Source organism: Bos indicus, chromosome 8, assembly GCF_029378745.1.
Source record: "Bos indicus isolate NIAB-ARS_2022 breed Sahiwal x Tharparkar chromosome 8, NIAB-ARS_B.indTharparkar_mat_pri_1.0, whole genome shotgun sequence".
In the NCBI taxonomy this organism is placed as follows: Eukaryota; Metazoa; Chordata; class Mammalia; order Artiodactyla; family Bovidae; genus Bos; species Bos indicus.
Window position 1 is genome coordinate 22,382,953 of NC_091767.1, and position 22,921 is coordinate 22,405,873.

General features: G+C 38.1%; 1 protein-coding gene across 1 annotated transcript in view; it reads left to right on the forward strand.

The window, feature by feature from the left end:
• Nucleotides 1–64: 64 nt before the first annotated feature.
• The window catches only part of IFNE (interferon epsilon), a 34,559-nt gene continuing 11,702 nt past the window's right edge, over nucleotides 65–22,921 (forward strand). Inside the window, exon 1 of the mRNA XM_070794453.1 lies at nucleotides 65–19,795. Coding sequence (XP_070650554.1) covers nucleotides 5,184–5,765 — 582 coding nt within the window. The 5' untranslated portion in view covers nucleotides 65–5,183 and the 3' untranslated portion in view covers nucleotides 5,766–19,795. The remainder of the gene's footprint in view (nucleotides 19,796–22,921) is intronic.

The following is a 22,921-nucleotide window of genomic DNA, read 5'->3' on the forward strand; positions in this document are numbered from 1 at the left end:
AGGAGGAGGAGGAGGAGAAAACCCAAACGTATCAGTGATCTCATTGAGTTGATTGTCAGATTGTCAGAGTTTGAAATTCAGAGAGGAAGAAAATATAGATGAACTTGAAGTTATAGCCATTGAACTATCAAAAACAAAAGAGAAAAAGACTAAATGAACAAAACATCATTGGCCCATATGATACTACTGAATGGTCTGACATATCCACAACAGAGTCCTAAAAAAAGATGAAAAATGTTGGAAAAAGTAAGGTCTAAAACTTATCTGATTTTGATGAAAATTATAGAAGCACAGATTCAAGAAACTCCCAAGTAGAAGACACAAGAAGAAAATTACCTCAAGGCACATCATAATCAAATTGCTGAAAATAATTACAGAGAGAAAATCTTAAAAGCTGTCAGAGAACAAGGAGAAACATTATGTACAGGGGAATAAAATTAAGAATGATAGCAATCTTCTCTTCAGAAATTATACAAACCAAAAGACAGTGGGACAATACCTTTAATACAGTTCTGAAAGGGAAAAAAGCCTGTCATTTAAAAATTCTATACCTAGTAAAAAGTGTTTGAAAAATGAAAAAAATGTTTCAGACAAACAAAAGCCAAGAGAATTTATTGCTAGTCAAACTGAAATACAAGACACATTAAAGGAAGTTATTCAAGAAGAAAGAAATACCGCATAGAAATTTAGATCTATAAGAAGGAATGAAGGACAAAAAACAAGGTCATCATGCATAGCACAGGGAACTATATTTCAGTATCCTGTGATAAACCATAATGAAAAAGAATAAAAAAGATTGTATGCATTTGTACAACTTAATCACTTTGCTATACAGCAGAAGTTAACACAGCATTCTAAATCAACTATACTTCAATCAAAATTTTTTAAAAAAGAATGAAGACCACTAGAAATGGTATCTGTGTAGGTAAATGTGTGATAATGGTAGGTATGGCTGGTTAGATAGTGAATATGTGAGTAAATATAGAAAACAGATTTCCAAAATCTCTCTACTATTACAAGCACAATGTAATTGACTAATTTAAAGGACCAATATCAATGCATTTGAGGTTTAAAACATATGAAAATGTCTGACAACAATAGTACAAAGGGGTTAAGGGAGGAGATATAGTGACATCAGACCCTTTCAGAAGCCCAGAGCAACTCAGCTCAAAAGAGCCACAAGAAGATAAAAACGTTTCGTTTTTAATTCTTCTGTTCTATCTATAAAAATATTTTACCATAACTATGAATCCCTAGGAAGAATGTGGCTGATTTAGTATTTGTTAAGTGGAAGTCAACAAATATGTATTAGTTATTTATCACAATTTAGGCACCATGTTGTTGCTACTGTTTGATCGCTAAGCTGTGTCTGACTCTCTTGTGACCCTGTGAACTGTAGCCTTCCAGTCTCCTCTGTCCATGGAATTTCCCAGGTAAGAATACTGAAGTGGGTTGCCATTTCCTTCTCCAGGGGCTTTTCCCAACCCAGGGATCAAACCCACGAATCCTGCATTGGCAGGTGGATTCTTTACCACTAAGCCACCAGGGGAACCCTTAGGCACCATACTATATTTTTATTTATAATATTTTATCTGCTAATCCTTAAAAATGTTTTATAAATTAGAGATTAAAAAGCTGAGGCAGATAGAGATTAAGTAATTTTCACAAAGTCACACAACCAGCAGATGGTAGAGAGAATATTCCATTCCAGGTCTTTGTGACTTCAAAATCCAAATTCCATAATTCAGCTGATAATACGTGACAAATTTCTTCTTTTTCTCTACCATTTCCTTAAGCACTTGGCTTCTGTAGCAGCCAGTGGGAAGGAACAGAGCCCTTTGGCCACTGAGTCACTTTATAAAGTTACTAGTTGCCCTGGATGTGAAAACATGAATGAAGTATTGAGACATTTGTCATCCTGATGACACCAGCAAGCAGAGAAACACAAGGTACAGATGTCAAATAACTAATAACTGTAATGGAATTACTAGGTAATTTTTGATCCTGTGAAGAGTTTAAAAACTTTTCAAAGAGGACATGATTTACAGAACAATATTCAGTGCAAACTATACATGGCTTGGATGTTAAGTTTATAGTCATGGGCACAAAGTTTAACATGACATAACTACCTTTGAATGGTTTCTACTCTGTCCAGTTCAGTGTGAAGTTTTCTTTTCTTGCCAACTCCCACTCCTTGACATCAGCTTAAAGCCTGTTTACCTTGTTAGCTCAGATAAGACATTTCTGTAATTTGACTCTCATGGACCTGGATCTGAAAGTTCAAATTCCACAGCACCCAAAATGTTTGAAACCTTTTGATTGATGTAGTTGAACTTTTGAACAGGAAAAGATTCCTCCATGGACCATGTTGACTTAATTTATTAAGATCAGAATGACTAAATGACACCAACATATAATTGAGCTGGTGGATAATGAGGCCACGCATGTTTATATTCTTTTTCCAGCACTTGTGATCTCACTCAGTGACCTGCAAAAAAAAAAAAAAAAAGGTCAAATATGAGATGTAACATCTTGTATTACTTTGTGGTAGAGCACATTGTCAGTCCAAGACAACATGGGTTTATTAAGCTCCTACTGTAGTTGTATAGCAGAGAAGGCAATGGCACCCCACTCCAGTACTCTTGCCTGGAAAATCCCATGGATGGAGGAGCCTGGTGGGCTGCAGTCCATGGGGTCGCTAAGAGTTGGACACGACTAAGCGACTTCACTTTCACTTTTCACTTTCATGCATTGGAGAAGGAAGTGGCAACCCACTCCAGTGTTCTTGCCTGGAGAATCCCAGGGATGGGGGAGCCTGGTGGGCTGCCGTCTATGGGGTCGCACAGAGTCGGACACGACTGAAGTGACTTAGCAGCAGTAGCAGCATAGTTGTATAGACAGTAAAAATAGGAGTGTTTATTACACATTCATAAGAGGTCTTAATGTTAGAAGGTTGTAAGACAATTAAATAAATAACCATTTATAAGACAGACCAAGAAAAGTGTCTTAAAAGGTGCAAAGTTCTGTGAGGATGCAGAGAAGAGATTATAGCTCCCTGGGAGCAGTCTAGGCCCTAAAGGAGAAGTAGTCCTTAGTCCTTGGACAGACAGGTACTGGGAATGAAGGAGGCAACAAGTGATGTTTTAGAGAAAGAAAATATTACTAAACATACACACACAAGTCTGGACAATCCCATGGAGAGAGGAGCCTGGCAGGCTACAACCCATAGAGTCACAAAGAGTCAGACACGACTGAAGCAACTGAGTGTGCACACATACACCACATTTGGAGCAACAGTGAGAGATAAGATTGGAACGGTTGATTGGGGGTTTATTCTGAAGAATTTAGAATATGGAACTGGAGACTTCCTGGTGGTACAGTGAATAAGAATCCGCTTGTCTGCCAATGCAGGGGACACAGGTTCAATTCCTAATCTAGGGAAGTTCCACATGCCGTGGGGCAACTAAACCCCTGCACCACAACTACTGAGCTCACGTGCTGTGACTGCTGGACCCAGGTGCTGCATCTTGTAAAGCCTGTGTACCTAGAGCCCGTGCTCTGTAACAAGAGAAGCCACCACAATGAGAACCCCATGCGCCACAACCAAGAGTAGCCCCAACTTACCTCACCTAGAGAAAGCTGCATGCAGCAACAAAGGCCAGCACAATCAAAAAATTAATTAATTTAAAAGGTAGTTGTTAAAAAAAGAATACGGAACTTGTAATTCAAGAAGCATTACTGATGTAAACTAGCCACATTGGTTTTCCTTAGTTATTGGTACCCTAGGGAATATAGACTAATCAACTGCTCCCAAACTCTTTCCACATATGATGTGATTATTTATAATGTTTACATAGCATTTCATTATGCGGATTTCCCAACATTTATTTAACCATTCCACTATTGTTGGACCTATATGGTGTCTGTAATGTTCTGCAGTTGCAATAATTTTATAACAATCTTCTTTTGCTAATATTTTCCTTTTTATATTACTTCCATAGGCTAGAATCTTAGATATTGAACTGCTTGGCTAAGACACAAAGCAATTTAAGATTGCTGATACATATCTTAAGGTTAATCTGCTCAAGCATTTATGCAAAGATACAGTTCTACTTGAGGTTTAAAATTTAGTAGTGTAAAAAGGAGACAACAGACCCAAAATGGAATTACTTATGCTAAACTCCATGCCAGTAAACCAAGACTTAATATTTAACTTAATTGCAATTTCAACACCCCAGGAATGTAACCTTTAACCAGTCAACCTAGAATTACCTGGTTAGCAGTAGTGAAGTAATCTGCATATAGGCACCTCCATCCCCCTTAGGAAGGCAACTTTGCCTGAAACAGTACTTTTTTTGTTAATAATTTTCGTTTTTCTGCCCCCTTTCTACTTTAAAAACCTTTCCTTTGCTATAGCTCGGTGGAACCAATTTGACCTTTAAATTTACTCAGTTAAATTTTTCTTGTTTAATTTTTGCCTGTGTTATGGCTTCCCAGGTGGTGGTGGTGGTAAAGAACCCACCAGCCAATGCAGCAGATGTAAGAGATCTGGGTTCCATCCCTGGGTCAGAGGTCTCCTGGAGGAGGGCGTGGCAACCCACTCCAGTATTCTTGCCTAGAGATTTCCATGGACAAGAGGAACATGGCGGGCCCCAGTCTAGGGTCGAAAAAAGTCGGACATGACTGAAGTGACTTAGCACACCTGCACATACACCATATAGGTGCTGCTAAGCCTCTGATAAACATAACTCCATGAAAGACCATTCCTTTAAAAAGAAAAACTTACTCTCAATAAAAGAACTTTAATAAGCTTGACTAAATATTTAGAAAGCATATTGTGTTGAGTGAAACTTTGTGTATAATAAATAATGAGAGTAATAGAAGATCATTTTGCATGACTGGTCTGTTATTGTCTCAAGGAACACATGCAGAGAAAACAAATTCTTTTGATTACTTCCTCAAATAAACCAACACAATGGAAAGTGGAAGAAGTGTCCCGTAAACCTTGTGAAAAGGGAACCAGAAAGCTTAACATGTAAACTTGGAGAAATGACAACATTAGAAAACAAAGCTACAAAAGAGAACACTTTCCAGAATAGTCTAAGATGTACAAAACAAATAATCACTAGAGTCTGGGCTTTATCCAGTCTGCACAGAGATAAGTGGAATATTTGACCTTCACCATGATTAACAAGGCTTTCTTTGAAATTGTGTTGGTTCTGTTGGCTTCTTCCACTGTTTGCTCCCAAGAGCTGAAACTGGTTCTTTGCCAGCAAAGGAGAGTGAACCAAGAGAGTTTAAAACTTTTGAATAAACTGCAGACCTCGTCAGTTCAGCAGTGTCTACCACACAGGAAACACTTCCTGCTTCCCCAGAAGTCTGTGAATCCTCACCAGTATCAGAAAGGACAAGTACTGGCCATTCTTCATGAGATGCTTCAACAGATCTTCAGCCTCTTCAGGGCAATTGTATCTCTGGATGGTTGGGAGGAAAGTCACACAGAAAAGTTCCTTGTTGAACTTCATCAACAGCTGGAATACCTAGAAGCACTCATGAGACTGCAAGCAAAGCAGAAAAGTGACACCTTGGGCAGTGAGAACCTTAGATTACAGGTTAAAATGTATTTCCAAAGGATCCATGATTACCTGGAAAGCCAGGACTATAGCAGCTGTGCCTGGACTATTGTCCAAGTGGAAATCAACCGGTGTCTGTTCTTGGTATTCCGACTCACAAGAAAGCTGAGTGAACAGGGCATGGAAACTTGACCCATGTGAAGGAACGGCCGACTGCAGGCTTTAAAAGCATAGCATGGAGGGGTAGTGGGATTTCTCCAGGCACTATTATTTTCTTTTTGTTTTAAAGTAGTACTGTTCTTTGGTTTTGTGTGTTTGTGTGTGTGTGTGTGTGTATGTGTGTGTGTGTATCTTTGCTTTAAAGATGATGCACATTGACTACAGTTGTTTTTATTTTGTAATGTCACTTTGTATTTTCTGTCCATCTGAAATTTTCATGAATTGAAGTGAATCATTAATATTTCATAATTTTCTTCAAATTAGTATATTTTCATAAAAACTGGCCAAGTAGATATAATGAACTTTATCTTCACTGTAATACTTTGCTTATCATTGAATATTCATCCCAGTGATTTCTTTTTTTTAATTAATTTGTATTGGAGTATAATTGCTTTAAAATGTTGTGTTAGCTTCTGCTGTACAGCAAAGTGAATGAACCATATGTATACATATATTCCCTCTTTTTTAGATTTCCTTCCCATTTAGGTCACCACGGAGCATTGAGTAGAGTTCCCTGTGCTATATAGTAGATTCTTATTAGTTATCTATTTTATACATGAAAGTGAAAGTGTTAGTTGCTCAGTCATGTCCAACTCTTTGCAACCCCATGGACTGTAGCCCACCAGGCTCCTTTGTCCATGGAATTCTCCAGGCAAGAATATTGGAGTGGGTAGCCATTCCCTTCTCCAGGGGATCTTCTTGACCCAAGGATCAAACCCAGGTCTCCTGCATTGTAGGCACATTCTTTACCATCTGATCCACCTCCCTTTCCCTATTGATATCCATATATTTATTCTCTCTGTCTGTGTCTCTATTTCTGTTGTGCAAATAAGTTCATCTGTATCATTTTCTAGATTCCATATATAGGTGACAATTATATAATATTTGTCTTGTCTTTCTGACTTACTCCACTCTATATGACAGTCTCTAGGTCCATCTATGTCTCCACAAGTGGCACAATTTCATTCCTTTTTCTGGCTGAGTAGTAATATTATGTAATTATATATATAATGAAATATTATCCTCTTTATCCATTCCTCTGCTGATGGACAGTTAAGTTGCTTCTATGTCCTGCTATTGTAAATAGTGCTACAGTGAACATTGGGGTGCATGTATTTTTTTGAATTATAGTTTTCTCCAGTTATATGCCTGGGAGTGGGATTGCTGAGCCATATGGTAATTCTATTTTTAATTTTTGAAGGCACTTCCATACTGTTCCCCATAGTCTCTGTGTCAGCTTACACCCCACCAACAGTGTAAAAGGTTTCTCTTTTCTCCATACTCTGTCTAGGATTCATTATTTGTAGGTTTTTTGATGATGGCTAGTCTGACTGGTATGAAGTGATACCACACTATAGTTTTGATTCCTCTATTTAGTGAATGTTGAGCATCTTTTCATGTGTTTGTTAGCCATCTGTATGTCTTTGTTATCCATCTGTATGTCTCCATTCATGTTTTGATTGTTTTTTTTTTTTTTTTTGCTACTGAGCTGCATGAGCTGTTTGTATATTTTTGATATTAATACCTTGTCATTTGCTTCATTTGTAAATACTTTCTCCCATTCTGAGTGCTGTCCAGTGATTTCTTTATTTGCCAGAAATTGATAGCAACAATGAGAAATATTAGGAATAATTTATCTTGCAAGTTCTGAAAATAACTGATTATTTGTTATAGGCAACACAATAGAAGTAAGGCCAAAGGACATGAATAAGCAGTTTGCAGAGGAAAAAATAAATGCATGAAAAGAGGTTCAACCTCAAACATAACAATTAAAAATAGAAATTAAAAGTGAATAATATGCCATTTACAACCGATCAGATAGATGAGACTGAATTCAATTTTTAAAACACTGTCATGGAGACTTTGGAGGAGGGATGCTCTTATAATTTTCCAGAGCACCAGAAACTGGCACAGTCACTGTGGAGCAAATTGGTGAACTCTGTTAAAATCACAGATGCATGTATACCTTTATTCATCAAGTGCAGGTCTGCAATGTGTCCTGTAAAAACACTTGCATTCATGTGAAGTGACTTACATACAGCATTATTCATTGCAACATTATATATAATATCAAAAGACAGGAAAACACCCAAATCCTTCCAGTTAGAGACAGTTAAGACATATTCACACAAAGGAAAACTATTCAGCTGGAGGAAAGAATGAGGTGCTGTTACCATACTAGGGGGGAAAAAAAAAACATAAAAATAGGCAAGATGCAGACTGTATATAAAATGCTGCATTTGAGATTAAAATGTAATACAAATTTTTTATATTTGACCTTATGTATGAATAAATCACAAATATACAAGCAATAAATTACAGTGATGATAACCTATATTTTGTGGGGTAGGTTGGGGAGAGAAACTAAGGGAGGAGGACAGGGTAGAAGAGGCTTTACCACATATTTTTATATTTTGATTTTTAGTCATTTGAAAGGTACAAATTAAAATAATAAAATATATCTAACAAGTCACAGTTATCAGAAATATACATGGAGGAGTCCTGTTGGTCAAAGGAAGTGTTAGGTGAGGGCTAGAAGAAACAGGAATGAGCCAGCCTGCCCTTGGGTTGGCCCGGAGCAAGAGCTGGGTGGGAGGAGAGCTGGAAAGAAGGGTACCAATGTCAAAGGAGAGGAGATGCTGATGAGGAAGGGCTTCCAGCTCTTCCACCCAGGAGCTCCCCAAAATCATCATGGAACAAATGTGAGGCTGGAGAAACTGAAGGTCACTAAGGCTTGGTGACTTTTCCACAGTCATCAATGTGAGACGCATAGCTGTGGCCCAGAAATTTGGTGCTCATTCTATTACTTTATGGCGTGCTCTGCTTCAGGTTCATTGTATAATTCTAGTTAAAAGTCATCGCTGGCTGTAAAAGCCTGCTGAGGAGCATATTCCTTTTCAGTTTAATTAACGTGTGTTAACTGTTGGCCAGTGCTTCCAGATTTGGCTTGAAAGGAACGCGGAAGAACTAAATAGGATCCTGAGACCTAGGCAGGGTCAGCTGCAGCAGTGACAGAGGGCGAGGAAGCAGAGGCTGGGCAGTCAGGACAAAGTCTGTCAGCTTCACATTTCAGCCCAGGTACCTTCAAGTTCATGCAGAGATAGGGAAGTGGAGAAAGGAGAAGTATTTATCAATTCAACTGTCCTTACAGGTTATTTGCTTCTCATGCCTATAGAATTTTTGTTGTTTTCTTTAAACCAGGAACGTTTTCAAAACCAAACACATTTTTTAACATGTTATTCAATTCTCCGGTTAATCTTGCAAGGTAGTTTCTGATATGATCTTCTTTCCTCAGGTGAGAACAAGACTTTAAAAGTCAAGTATGTAACTGACTCAAAGTAATGTAGCAAGCCACGGAGTGAGCAAATGCCAGAGTAAAGACTGCCTCTCAAGTCTGCCTGACTCAAAGCTTGCATTGTATTCTAGACACTACAGACCTGAACAGCATTGTATAATATTACTGGCAAATATAAAGATGACAATAATGATAATAATTTGCTTTTGGATTTCCTTATTCAAGTTCCCATACTCTCAAAATCTTGAATTACTTGATTACAGTGTATCTTCACCCCTAGACATTTCTTTCCTCAGAACTAAGGTGAACAGAACACTTCTCCATGTGGAAGCTGCCAAGTGGAAACTTACAGCAGATAATATTTAGAAGCCAAAACCAATACTTTACATACTAATGTTTCCCCAGACATTTAGCTTAAGTTGACATCCTGCTTATATGACTGCCTTAGCTGCCTAATACAAACTAATCATGAGAAACGCTGGGCTGGAAGAAGCACAAGCTGGAATCAAGATTGCCGGGAGAAATATCAATAACCTCAGATATGTGAATGGCACCACCCTTATGGCAGAAAGTGAAGAAGAACTAAAAAGCCTCTTGATGAAGGTGAAAGAGGAGAGTGAAAAAGTTGGCTTAAAGCTCAACATTCAGAAAACGAAGATCATGGCATCCGGTCCCATCACTTCATGGGAAATAGATGGGGAAACAGTGGAAACAGTGTCAGAATTTATTTTTTGGGCCTCCAAAATCACTGCAGATGGTGATTGCAGCCATGAACTTAAAAGACGCTTACTCCTTGGAAGGAAAGTTGTGACTAACCTAGATAGCATATTCAAAAGCAGACATTACTTTGCCAAAAAGGTCCGTCTAGTCAAGGCTATGGTTTTTCCAGTGGTCACGTATGGATGTGAGAGTTGGACTGAGAAGAAAGCTGAGTGCCGGAGAATTGGTGCTTTTGAACTGTGGTGTTGGAGAAGACTCTTGAAAGTCCCTCGGACTGCAAGGAGATCCAACCAGTCCATTCTGAAGGAGATCAGTCCTGGGTGTTCTTTGGAAGGAATGATGCTAAAGCTGAAACTCCAGTACTTTGGCTACCTCATGTGAAGAGTTGACTCATTGGAAAAGACTCTGATGCTGGAAGGGATTGGGGGCAGGAGGAGAAGGGGACGACAGAGGATGAGATGGCTGGATGGCATCACCGACTCGATGGACGTGAGTTTGAGTGAACTCTGGGAGTTGGTGATGGACAGGGAGGCGTGGTGTGCTTCAGTTCATGGGGTCGCAAAGAATTGGACATGACTGAGTGACTGAACTGAACTGAAATACGTGTACCATTTTAAAACTTTAAATCCAAAGTTCTAAGTTTAGAGATACTAAGAAAGAGAAATACTTTAAAAAACTAGATACCCTTCTAGCAATACATGAGTGAGCTCAGAGTAAAGGTAAGTTCATTCATTCGGTGAGTCATCTGAATTATCATTGTTACATCTACATGTCCTGAGCTAAATAGATTACTAAATCAAATAAAAATAGGTTACACAGTAATAAGTACAGTATCATCATATTTTTTACAAATATGTGTGAAAAATGTCTGAAAAGAAATTACACTAAAATGTTCATAGCAGTGCCATCTGGGTGATACAATTTACGTTCTCTTCAGTTCAGTCGCTCAGTCGCGTCCGACTTTTTGTGACCCCATGAATTGCAACACGCCAACACTTTTCTAATTAAATAGTTTTCTCATAAATATGGATTCATTTTAGATCCAGGACAAATAAAGTTATTTTATTTTTGAGATTTAAACAAAGAACAATAGGAAATTCCCAGGTTGTCCAGTGGTTAGGACTCTGCACTTCCACTGCAGGGGGTATGAGTTCAGTCCCTAATTGGGGAACTAAGGATACTAAGATCCAAAATGCCATGTGGTGTGGACAGAAGATAAGTTAATCAGTTAATTAAAATAATTAAATTTAAAAAAAGAAGTTGGCCCCTTGTAGAGATTTGGCTTAGAATACTCATCACATGCAGTAAATTAAACAACACCTCCAGCACATCAGAATCATGTGAAGGACTGTTGAAACACAGATCACATGGCTCCATCCCCACTGTTTCTGATTCAATAGGTCTGTGGTGGGGACTGAGTATTGGCATTTCTAACAATTCCTAGATGAAGCTGATGCTGTTGATCCTGTGACTGCACATTATTAACCACATTCCTATTTCTTGATGGCCATGGTAGACTTTTAACAGATAAAGGCTTGTTCTCCTTGAAATTCCTGACCTCACATTTTCCTGCAGTACCTGGAGAGAAGTGAGCATCCTATAGATGGTAACGTAGTTGGTAGATGGTAGTTGGTAAGGATGGTTTTTTTGTCATTACCTTTTCACAGCAGCAGATTAGATAGTCTTTTTCTCTCTTAAAGAAGGTGTATATAGAGACTTCAGTACCCCAGTTACACCCTATAGCAATAACTGCCTTTTAAGGAAAATGGTACAAACCAAATTTCTTTCTGTAAGAGTTTCTGATTCTCATGCCTGTGGTTGAATGAAATAAAAACAACTATAGCAGTCACTACAGTTGGACAAAGAATATGCTGCAGACACAAAGGAAACCAAACTTCTAAAAGATAGAGGATTCCAAGGTGAAAGATGGCAAGTGGTTCAGTAATCTCTGTTGAGGTGTGTAGATGTTTGGTAAATAAAGAGATTTGGGGTTCATTCCTGGAATTGCTTTTGGCATTTAGCCCAAGTTTTCTCTCCCTTCCTGAGGTCTGCCTGTATTCAGTGACTGGTTGATGTGGAGGTATAAAGGCTCAGACCCCTCAGTCCACCTCTGAAGGGTCATCTAACCTTCAGAGCTCCTCACTGTAATCGGCCAAGGCCACTTTGTGACTGCATGGCAACTCAGCATTCCCTGTCTCCATCCTCCTGGTTTTTCTTCCCTGAAGTGTTGATCCCAGAGTACTCCCTAGTAAACTCCTTGCATGGTAAATTGTGTCTGAAAGTCTGCTTTCTCAGCACCTGACCTCCAATGGCATAACATATAGAACTTCCCTTTAGGGCCATAGGAAACCCAAACTCACATTCTGTTTCCTTGACTTGGTGCATATTCTTTTCCTAATATGTGTTAATGTCTCATTCTTGGTATTCATGACTCACTTAAAACTTTTTCCTTCACTGAAAGCCCTTATAGTCTGATTTCTCTGAATCTATCTGTTCCTCTCCAGATCACAACTTTTACCGTGTCCCAAACTACATTTTAGTGTAATCAGTTACTTCTCTTTCTTCCAACTGGAGTGTGAACAATTAACGCTTCACAGTAGGCAAATGAAATCTTATCTCTTTACCTGAGCACATAACAGGGTCAATCTAAATATTGAATGGATAAAGAAATTTAAAATATAGTATTAAAAGAAAGAAGGAATATATCAATACCATATTGTTATGGGCAGTTCTATATGTAAGGGGATTCTCTCTAGAGATAAGACTCAGCGGTAAAGAATCTGTCTGCAATGTAGGAGACCCAGGTTCGATCACTAGTCAGGAAGTTCCTTGGAGGAGAACATAGCAACCCACTCCAGTACTCTTGCCTGGAGAATCCCATGGACAGAGGAGCCTGGCAAGCTATAGTCCATAAGGTTGCACAGAGTTGGACACAACTGAAGTGACTCAACAGCAGCTAAGGGGTAAAGTTTTTCATTTTTGTTTTTCAATTTCTCTACTTTTCCTAGATGGGATATTGGATAAACTGCTTCTTGGAGTAAGAAATGAAGTATCTATCTTTCTCTGTTGAAAGGGTGGTTTCTGTCCTTGTATATTTAGGGCACGGTAAAGTAATGGCACGATATGTAAGGCAGAAATCCAGGTAGGAGCCTCTCTTCTGATTGCTCTGGTCTTCTTAGACAATCCTTTTCTGAATTCACCCTTTATGGGCCTTTGGCCCTGTCGATCTGGTGATGGTTAGTCATGCTTTCAATTGCCAAGTAATATAGAAACCACTGGTACCAGCTTGAAGTTATTGTTCAGTTTATAGAAGGCTTAATATGTTGGAAAAATTATGAAAACAATACATGCAAATGGTGTAAATGGCTCAGTTTTATAGTTGTTGTATAACACTTTTTCCCATTGTTGTTTTCAAAAGCTAGCTTGTTATTGTCCCAAATGAGGGGCTGCTGGATCGGTTTTTCTGCCAACTATTAGTGAAGACTTGATGGCAATTTTCCTCATCTCTTTGGATTGTATACTTAAACATTATGGGTAGACAGTAAATAGCCAGCATGTAATGAGTATTTAGAGACAAATAGCCACAGTCACATTACAAGTATGCAGGGAAAGGATCATAATGCAAAAACAGTCCCATGGATTTTCATTAGATGGAAGAGGAATCCAGTTTCTTAGAAGTATGGAAACCTGTTCAGCTAAGTTCTTATCACTGAAGGAGGAGACTATGTACTTTTGGTAAGGGTGGAGCAAGGTTTGAGTAAAGCAAAAGGCAGGTTCCCTTGACTCATAAATCATGTAACTTTTTCTGTGTAAGAGAGCTAAGTGCACGTTGTTTTAGTAAAATTTATTCCAAGTAAAGTTTCAGTATAAGCATTGTACTAAACAAGGCATAGATCCCTGGGGAAATTTATTTATTTGTTCTCAATAACAGATTCATTTGGTTTCATGTCAGATGATTAAGGTGATCATAAATCTGATCAAAACAGTTAATTTGAGAGCATTAAGAACCGAAGTCTTAGCTAGTGTATTATTCCATATAGCTGACATTTTAAAGTAACATCTTCTAATCTATTCTCATTGCTTGGGAGGGAGGAACTGGTGGAGGAGAAAAAGAACAGATGGAACTTGGAAAGAAATAAGCATAGTTCCAGAGCAAATTGTGTAGTTATAGGAAAAATACCTTAAAGGACCCATTTGTGTCTAGTAGAAAGACTAGAGATCTCTTCAAGAAAATTAGAGATACCAAGGGGACATTTCATGCAAAGATGGGCTGAATAAGGACAAAAATGTTATGGACCTAACAGAAGCAGAAGATATTAAGAAGAGGTGGCAAGAATACACAGAAGAATACGATCTTCATGACCCAGATAATCACGATGGTGTGAGCACTCACCTAGAGCCAGACATCCTGGAATGTGAAGTCAAGTGGGCCTTAGGAAGCATCACTACAAACAAAGCTAGTGGAGGTGATGGAATTCCAGTTGAGCTATTTCAAATCCTAAAAGATGATGCTGTGAAAGTGCTGCACTCAATATGTCAGCAATTTTGGAAAACTCAGCAGTAGCCACAGGACTGGAAAAGGTCAGTGTTCATTCCAATCCCAAAGAAAGGGAATACCAAAGCCTTTGACTCTGTGGATCACAATAAACTGTGGAAAATTCTGAAGGAGATGGGATACCAGACCACGTGACCTGCCTTTTGAGAAACCTGTATGCAGGTCAGGAAGCAACATTTAGAACCGGACATGGAACAACAGACTGGTTCCAAATAGGAAAATGAGTACGTCAAGGCTGTATATTGTCACCCTGCTTATTTAACTTATATGCAGAGTACATCATGAGAAATGCTGGGCTGGAAGAAGCACAAGCTGGAATCAAGATTGCCAGGAGAAATATCAATAACCTCAGATATGCAGATGACACCACCCTTATGGCAGAAAGTGAAGAAGAACTAAAGAGCCTCTTGATGAAAGTGAAAGGAGAGTGAAAAATTTGGCTTAAAGCTCAACATTCAGAAAACTAACATCATGGCATCTGGTCCCATCACTTCCTGGCAGATAGATGGGGAAACAGTGGAAACAGCAACTGGACTTATTTTTCTGGGCTCCAAAATCACTGCAGATGGTGATTGCAGCCAAGTAATTAAAAGACGCTTACTCATTGGAAGGAAAGTTATGATGAACCTAGACAGCATATTAAAAGCAGAGACATTACTTTGCCAACACAGGTCCATCTAGTCAAGGCTATCATTTTTCCAGTAGTCATGTATGGATGTGAGAGTTGGACCGTGAAGAAAGCTGAGCGCCAAAGAATTGATGCTTTTAAACTGTGGTGTTGGAGAAGACTCTTGAGAGTCCCTCAGACTGCAAGGAGATCCAAGCAGTCCATCCTAAAGGAGATCAGTCCTGGGTGTTCATTGGAAGGACTGATGTTGAAGCTGAGACTCCAGTACTTTGGCCACCTGATGCCAAGAGTTGACTCATTTGAAAAGACCCTAATGCTGGTAAAGATTGAGTGCAGCAGGAGAAGGGGATGACAGAGGATGAGATGGTTGGATGGCATCACAGACTCAACAGACATGAGTTTGGGTAAACTCTGGGAGTTGGTGATGGACAGGGAGGCCTGGCATGCTGCAGTTCATGGGGGTCACAAAGAGTCGGACACGACTGAGCAACTGAACTGAAGAAGAGGAAGGGAGAGAGAACACACTCTTGTGGGTAGGATAGCGTTCAGGAGCTAAAATAAATGAGAAAAATGTCCCCAAAATGCCTCTAGCTAGGTAGATTTCTACCATAGATTGAAATTAGAAGGACAAAGAGATGAGTTTGGACATATCAAGGATTCAATTGTAGCGTTCTATAGAGAAAAATCTGATAAAGAACAAAATAGCTTGCTGATGGTTGGGATAAGAGCTGACACCTATACACAGTAGAAACATAAACTTTTTCAAATATCAGTAATTAATTTGGTAAAAATTACCAACATTTTTGAACCACTGGACTCACCAAATGCAGTTCTAGGTACTTATATTCCCTACTCAAATGGGAATACAAATCTTTTTTGCAGCCCTACTTATATGAAGGGTAATTGTAGTCAAATGTGCTATTATAGAGGATTTGGTTAAGTAAATACTGACCCCTTCATACTGTGGAATACTACACAGCAATTAAATTCTTCTAGGTAAAGAGTATTCAAGCTCGTTCATAACATGTTGAATGATATTAAATGGATTACACTGGGGAAAACTGATGTCTCATTATTTCTAGGGAGTAGGATTTGAGGGAATGGAGGGTAAGAAATGAGACCTTTAAACTCCCTTTTAATTTTTGGAACCTACATACCATTCCATTTTTTTTCTTCTTAGCTATGTGCTTAAAATTGACTCTTTTAAATTGTGTCCAGTATTTCCATTTTTCTGAAGAAAAGGAAGTTTGTCTTAGCTCAGTCTCCCAGAGTTGGTACTGGAAGATGATGACTCTAGCCTTTGTATCACCAGGGACAGTATGGAGGAACCAAACCACTTCACTAGACTCTGTTAAAATACAAAGATGGGACAGACAGAATTTTGGATAAAAATCATATTTTTCTGATAATATATAAATAGAAAATTTTAATATATGTTTCTTATTTAATGAATAAAAACATTGATATAACTTTAAGAGTAAGTAACTGATTCCTGAATTCTAATGTCTTCTTTGCTATATGGCTTTTCACAGTAGTTTATGGATGAATAAAGTACATCCTGATTGTTTTCTCCAGCACTATTCTAGATCTTATATCTATGTATCTGCGCCTCTTGGTATAAACTTATTTTCACTTCAGTGCAAATATTTTCACTAAAAAGGACTCCTAAAACTCAGTATCTTGCTTTAAACTTACCTTTAACACTTCCAGCAATTGTTGAATAAGTTACAGCAGAAATTTCTGTACATGTATCTATTTCAATCAGAAAGATTTCTCTTAGATAAAATTAACATGAAATAAAAACTTCTAGGATGCAATTTAGGGAAGAAAGACAATTGAGAAAAGGACTTCTGGTACAGAATTAGCCAACAGAGTATGAACCTACGATGAAACTCTACTAAGGACACATTTTGGATGGATCAGAACAATCCCATGCCAATGCCAAAGACAATCATGATGTTGTCAGACCAGCCAGGTTAAAAAAACCTCCAAAGATTATGAACTTACTTGCATTTCTAGCTTATTTATGTCTGTATCTTTCTTACATATTTTTTAAATATGTATTTCAGTATCAAGAAGAAAATGAGAATCTTCATATTTTGCGAAACCACACTTCACAAAAGAGAATCTCCAAATGATCAATAAACTTGAAAAAATGTGATCAACATCATGACTGCTTATGGGATGCAAATTAAAGCCAAAATGTCATACCACAGCACACACACCAGAATCGCTAAAACTAAAAATATTAAATTAAAAAAGTAAAAAGTAAAAAAAATAAAAAGTAAAAAGACATACAATTGTTGATGATGGAAGTATAAACCACTAAAACTTTTGGAAAGTGCTTGGTACTATCTATAAAGATAAACATGTAAACGCACACCCTGTGACAAAGCCACTCCACCCACCCCTGGTCATATATCCACATATGTCATATATCCACAGAAATTTCTGTGTCATATATCCACAGAAATTATTGCTTAGATCCACCAAAAGAAAAGTCCAAATATGCTAACAGAAGCTTTCCTCATAGTAGTCCCAACACATGCCAAAGAAACAAAGCTAAACTACATTAATAATAGAATTGACACATATATTTTGATCTATTCCAACAACATAGTGCATAATAGTAACAATTAATTATTGATACACAAAACAATATGGATGATTTCACAGACATAATATTGAGCAAAAGCACTAGACACAGATAAAGTATTTTAACATTATTTTCATTTATAAGAAGTTCAGAAACTGGCAAAGCCAATCCATGGTGATAGAGGAGTGAAGAGTGGCTAGATTTATGGTGGAGTGTTCATTAACAGAGCTCAAAGTTAATCTTACTTTTGCCTTGGAAACTGTATTTTCTACTTGTTGTAATAATTTTGCATCCTTGTATTTGCTTCATATATTTTTAACTTGTTATTATTCCACCACAGTGTTAAATACTAGAAGGGAAGGTAGGCATCATTTTTTTTAACCTAATTTTTAGCAAGAATACAGGCGTATCTTCTTTTATTGTGCTTTGTAGATAATTGCATTTTTTATGAATGAAAGTCTGTGACAACCCTGCATTGAACAAGTATATCAGCACCATTTTTCAAACTTTGTATCTATGTCACATTTTGGTAAGTCTCATGATATTTCAGATTTTTTAATTATTATGATATTAGTTATGGTGATCTACAATCAGTGATCTTTGATGTTACGATTACCAAAAGATTACTGCTCACTGAAGGCTCAGATGATGGTTAGCATTTTTTAGCAATAAGATATTTTTTAATTCAGGTATGGCATTTTTTTTAGCATAATGTTGCACACTTAATAGACTACAGTATAATGTAAATAGAACTTAGATGCACTGGAAAATAAAAAAGTTTGTGTGACTCACTTTATTGCAATATTAGCTTTATTGCAGTAGTCTGAAACTGAACTTGCAAATCTCTGAGGTATACCTGTATTCCACTTTATCATTTCTCCTGTTTATAAAGAAACCCGATTGATATTATTCTCATGTTTCTGTTATTTCTCACTAGTTTGGGGTTTTAAAAGATGATGCATATATTACTAATTTCTTTTTTAATAAATATCACATCAAAATATTTTAGGTGAAAGTTTATTTTTTTCATATTAAATACTGATGAATAGATTGTTTTGAATTGTTCCCAGTAGTTGGATCAAAAATCCACATTACTGATTGCCTTATCGATTGTGGTAACTAACTTAGAAAAAAACTGTACAAAAATCTTCCATGTACCATCCTATTGAAATAAATCAAGTATGTTTACAGAAATCTAGAATAAATAATGCAAAATGAAGAGGAAAAGGTAAGGTTTAAAATTGGGGTGTCAGCCTAACATCAGTCCTGTGTGGTTATTTACTATCTAATCTGACAGTATCAGACATCCAATATCATTATTTTCTGAAAGAAGTGGAACTTTTTCCATTCTGATTTTAATAACTTAGCTTTGTCCTCTGGTGTCTCTTTGCTAAGAAGCATATTTGAATGGATAACCACTGGTAAAAAATGTGTTAATTGTATTCCCTAAGGCTGAGTATAACATTGTGTTATGTTAGCTAACCAAATACACTAAGACATGAATACCTGCAGTTAATTGATTTGTTTACATTGACTCAATGAGCAAGTGCCTTCTGTGACTAATGTTATTCTGCCCTCTACTGTTTCAAATTGAAATCATGGTTTTTCCAGTGGTCATGTATGGATGTGAGAGTTGGACTGTGAGGAAAGCTGAGCGCTGAAGAATTGATGCTTTTGAACTGTGGTGTTGGAGAAGACTCTTGAGAGTCCCTCGGACAGCAAGGAGATCCAACCAGTCCATTCTAAAGGAGATCAGCCCTGGTTGTTTTTTGGAAGGGATGATGCTAAAGCTGAAACTCCAGTACTTTGGCCACCTCGTACGAAGAGTTGACTCATTGGAAAAGACCCTGATGCTGGGAGGGATTGGGGGCAGCAGGAGAAGGGGACGACAGAGGATGAGATGGCTGGACGGCATCACCAACTCGATGGACATGAGTTTGAGCGAACTCCGGGAGTTGGTAATGGACAGGGAGGCCTGGTGTGCTGCGATTCATGGGGTTGCAAAGAGTCTGGCACGACTGAGCGACTGAACTGAACTGAACTGATACATTTCAGGTGGAGAAGAAAATGGCAACCCACTCCAGTATTCTTGCTTGGAGAATCCCATGGACAGAGGAGCCTGGCAGGGTACAGTCCATGGGGTTGCAAGAGTCGGACACGACTTAGCGACTAAACCACCAACAATACATTCCAGGAAAACAGCTTCAAGGTAGAATTTTTATGAAATTTTCCTCTTAAAAAGAAAACAAGCAAAAAATAAAACAATATAGAAAACTTAATGTGTATCCATCATCAGGTAATCAGCAGAAATATTTTGACTCATATAAGATTTCAGATTTACATTGTTTAGCACATTATGTCATTTAAAAGGTTTCAAAGCTATAACATTTCAACTCAGTTTTAAGCTTTCACAACCAATAGTTTCAACAATAGAGTTCAATGATAGCTTCTCTGTGCCATTTTCTGAGCGGAGTAACTTATCTTCACACCTTAATAAACATTTCTCAAAGCCATAAAAAATAATAGAACATATAACATATTCAGACATTAAAAATAGCTGACAAAGTCTTAATATTCTAGGTGCTCTTTATACACTGTTTCCTTGTAGACCCTAGGATTTTTGCTACTGTAACCCAGTAGCTTTCAACACACAAACAAAAACAAAGGCACACACATGAATCCCCCAACACACACACATGTATAACCATTCACCCATATTTGAATGATACTGACTGGCTGCTAGACCAACTAAACCAAATTCTCCCAATACTCACACCTGTTTCCACCCAGGTTATTTGTTGACTGTCTGAATCGACAGGTGGAACTGACTGCATTTCCCCCACTCTCCAGTCATTATCTCTGCAGGATGTTTTCCTGTTCTAACATTTCTACTTGGGATGGATGTGGCTATAAACACATATGCTTTTTAATGGTGCTTTCTAAACTGCAGCTGCCTGCACATATTTCCAGCTTTCTTTTATAGATATAAACAAAGGCATTAGTTTAGATACAAGGCAATATCAGAACAGGATCAATATACAGTGGAGGAGCATTCCTGGGATCTGTGACTCAAGCACTGCTGCTTTATTATTGCAGTCTCCTTTCTTAGTTCTTGTCTATAAAAGCACATCCAGCTCTTTATTGGTCCATATCCTCAAATTTGTTACCTAAAAGTGTGGACTTAATCATTCTTTGACTTACGTCATGTGTCCAGAGATTCTCCCTCATCCCAAGAAAAGATACCTCACTGAGATTCAGCCCAAAATCAACCAGGGAAATACAGGTATTCTTTGTTTCCAGCATAGATCTCACACAGAAAAACATCAACTTGATTGCAGTTTTTGTGTGCATTAAAAACTGAACACATGAGAACATTACATTTGAGAAATTGCATGTATGTTTACAAAATAAAATTTTATACATGGTAATGAAAACACTTTGTTCTGTAAGATATAAATACCATATACAAAATAAATACATGGTAACTGATTTAAACCTGTCAGGCTTAAATCACTGAGTATAATTCATATTTCTCTGCTTTTAAGGTCACCATTGCTGATTCTAGACTTCAGTTTTCAGCTGGTAAAGCAACTTCTAAAATACATGAAAACCTGAACTTTGTAAGAATCATTTTGCCACTGTTTTGTGAAAGCTTAGTTCTCTTTCTTTTTTTTCCCCTTGATTTTACAAATTTGTTAATGAAGAGAAAGTATCTGTTGATTTTCCACTGCATTAATTTCTTAAACATGGAGCTCTGTATCCTTCCCCCTTTACAGAAAGGTTCGTTCCTTGAAAGTAGATCTTCACAGCCAGTTTTGAATCCTCACTTCTAGCAAGTTCTCTTCTAAATTGCTCTCTTGTCTCAAACACATCTCCAGCTGTTCCAGATAGTGATGATGTCCAATGTGGAATTTCCCCAAGAGGGTCTTATCCCAAACATCCTGGGCCTCTGTATTGAAGATGCTGCAGAGATATCTCAGGGAAGACAGCAGGGTGTGGGCTTTCCTGAAACTGCCCAGCATCCACTGGATCCCAGATATCAGTCAGGCCTGTTTTCCAGAAATTAAAGATTCAAAGCACTTTTTTGTTGTTGTTGTTGGAGAAACATTAAGATATGCCACTTGTCCCTACTACCATGTGTGACACCTCACTACTCAGGCAAAATTTGGGGCTGTTTTTGTGTAGACTTGTGAGCTATGTTGGTGTTGCACCTGCTGTATTTACTGCATTTCTGTGTGTTGGTGGATTTCAGGAGTGTCTTGATCTCTGCAGAAGCAGACATGGCAGATGGGGAGGATTGAGTTGTGGCCACGTTCCTAATCGCACACCTGCCTCTCCCTGACAGTGCCCCGTGATCCCCCACAGAAGCTCATGGTCACCCTAGCTGCAACCCTGTCTTCCTTCATCCTTTCCACATTTGACCACATGTGTCTTGAGCTGCTGAAGTCCTGAGCTTGGGCAGGACCCGTGTACAGCTGGCTGGCAGCTCAGTACAGGCAGCCGCTCAGTCACCCCTAGTTCTGCTTCAACCCAGCTTCTTGGTTCTCCAATAATTTAGAACCTACAAGTTAATAACATCTGACAATTAAACAGGATATGACTACAAAGGTTTTAGGGCAAGGTGACAGTACGAAATTAACTGGGAGAAGTTTTTCCATTAAATAGAATTTAAAATTTAAATTTAAAAAAGAAAAGTATACATATATATGCATACCAACCAGCCAAATGGGTGGGTCATTTGTGAGGTATGTATGACTCTTTAAGTCTCAGACTATGAATTTCTGCCATCATTTCTTAAATTTGAATTTATGTGACCACTAAACTCTCTTGCTCTGTTCTTTTTTCCTGGCTAATGTTATAACTTTCCCATATATTATTTAATAAAAGTTCTTAGCCTTAGGTTTTGGGAGAAAGAATCTTTGATTCCATTTCTTTCTTTCATTTTTATTGAACGTCTCTTCTTTGTTAGTTCAGTTCAGTCACTCAGTCAGGTCCTGACTCTTTGTGACCCCAAGGGCTGCAGCACACCAGGTTTCCTGTCCATCACCAGCTTCCGGAGCTTACTCAAACTCATGTCTATTGAGTCGGTGATGCCATCCAACCATCTCATCCTCTGTCGTCCCCTTCTCCTCCCGCCTTCAATCTTTCCCAGCATCAGGGTCTTTTCCAATGAGTCACTTCTTCGTATCAGGTGGCCAAAGTACTGGAGTTTCAACTTCAGCATCAGTCCTTCCAATGAATATTCAGGACTGATTTCCTTTACGATGGACTGGTTGAATCTCCTTGGAGTCCAAGGGACTCTCAAAAGTCTTCTCCAACACCATAGTTCTAAAGC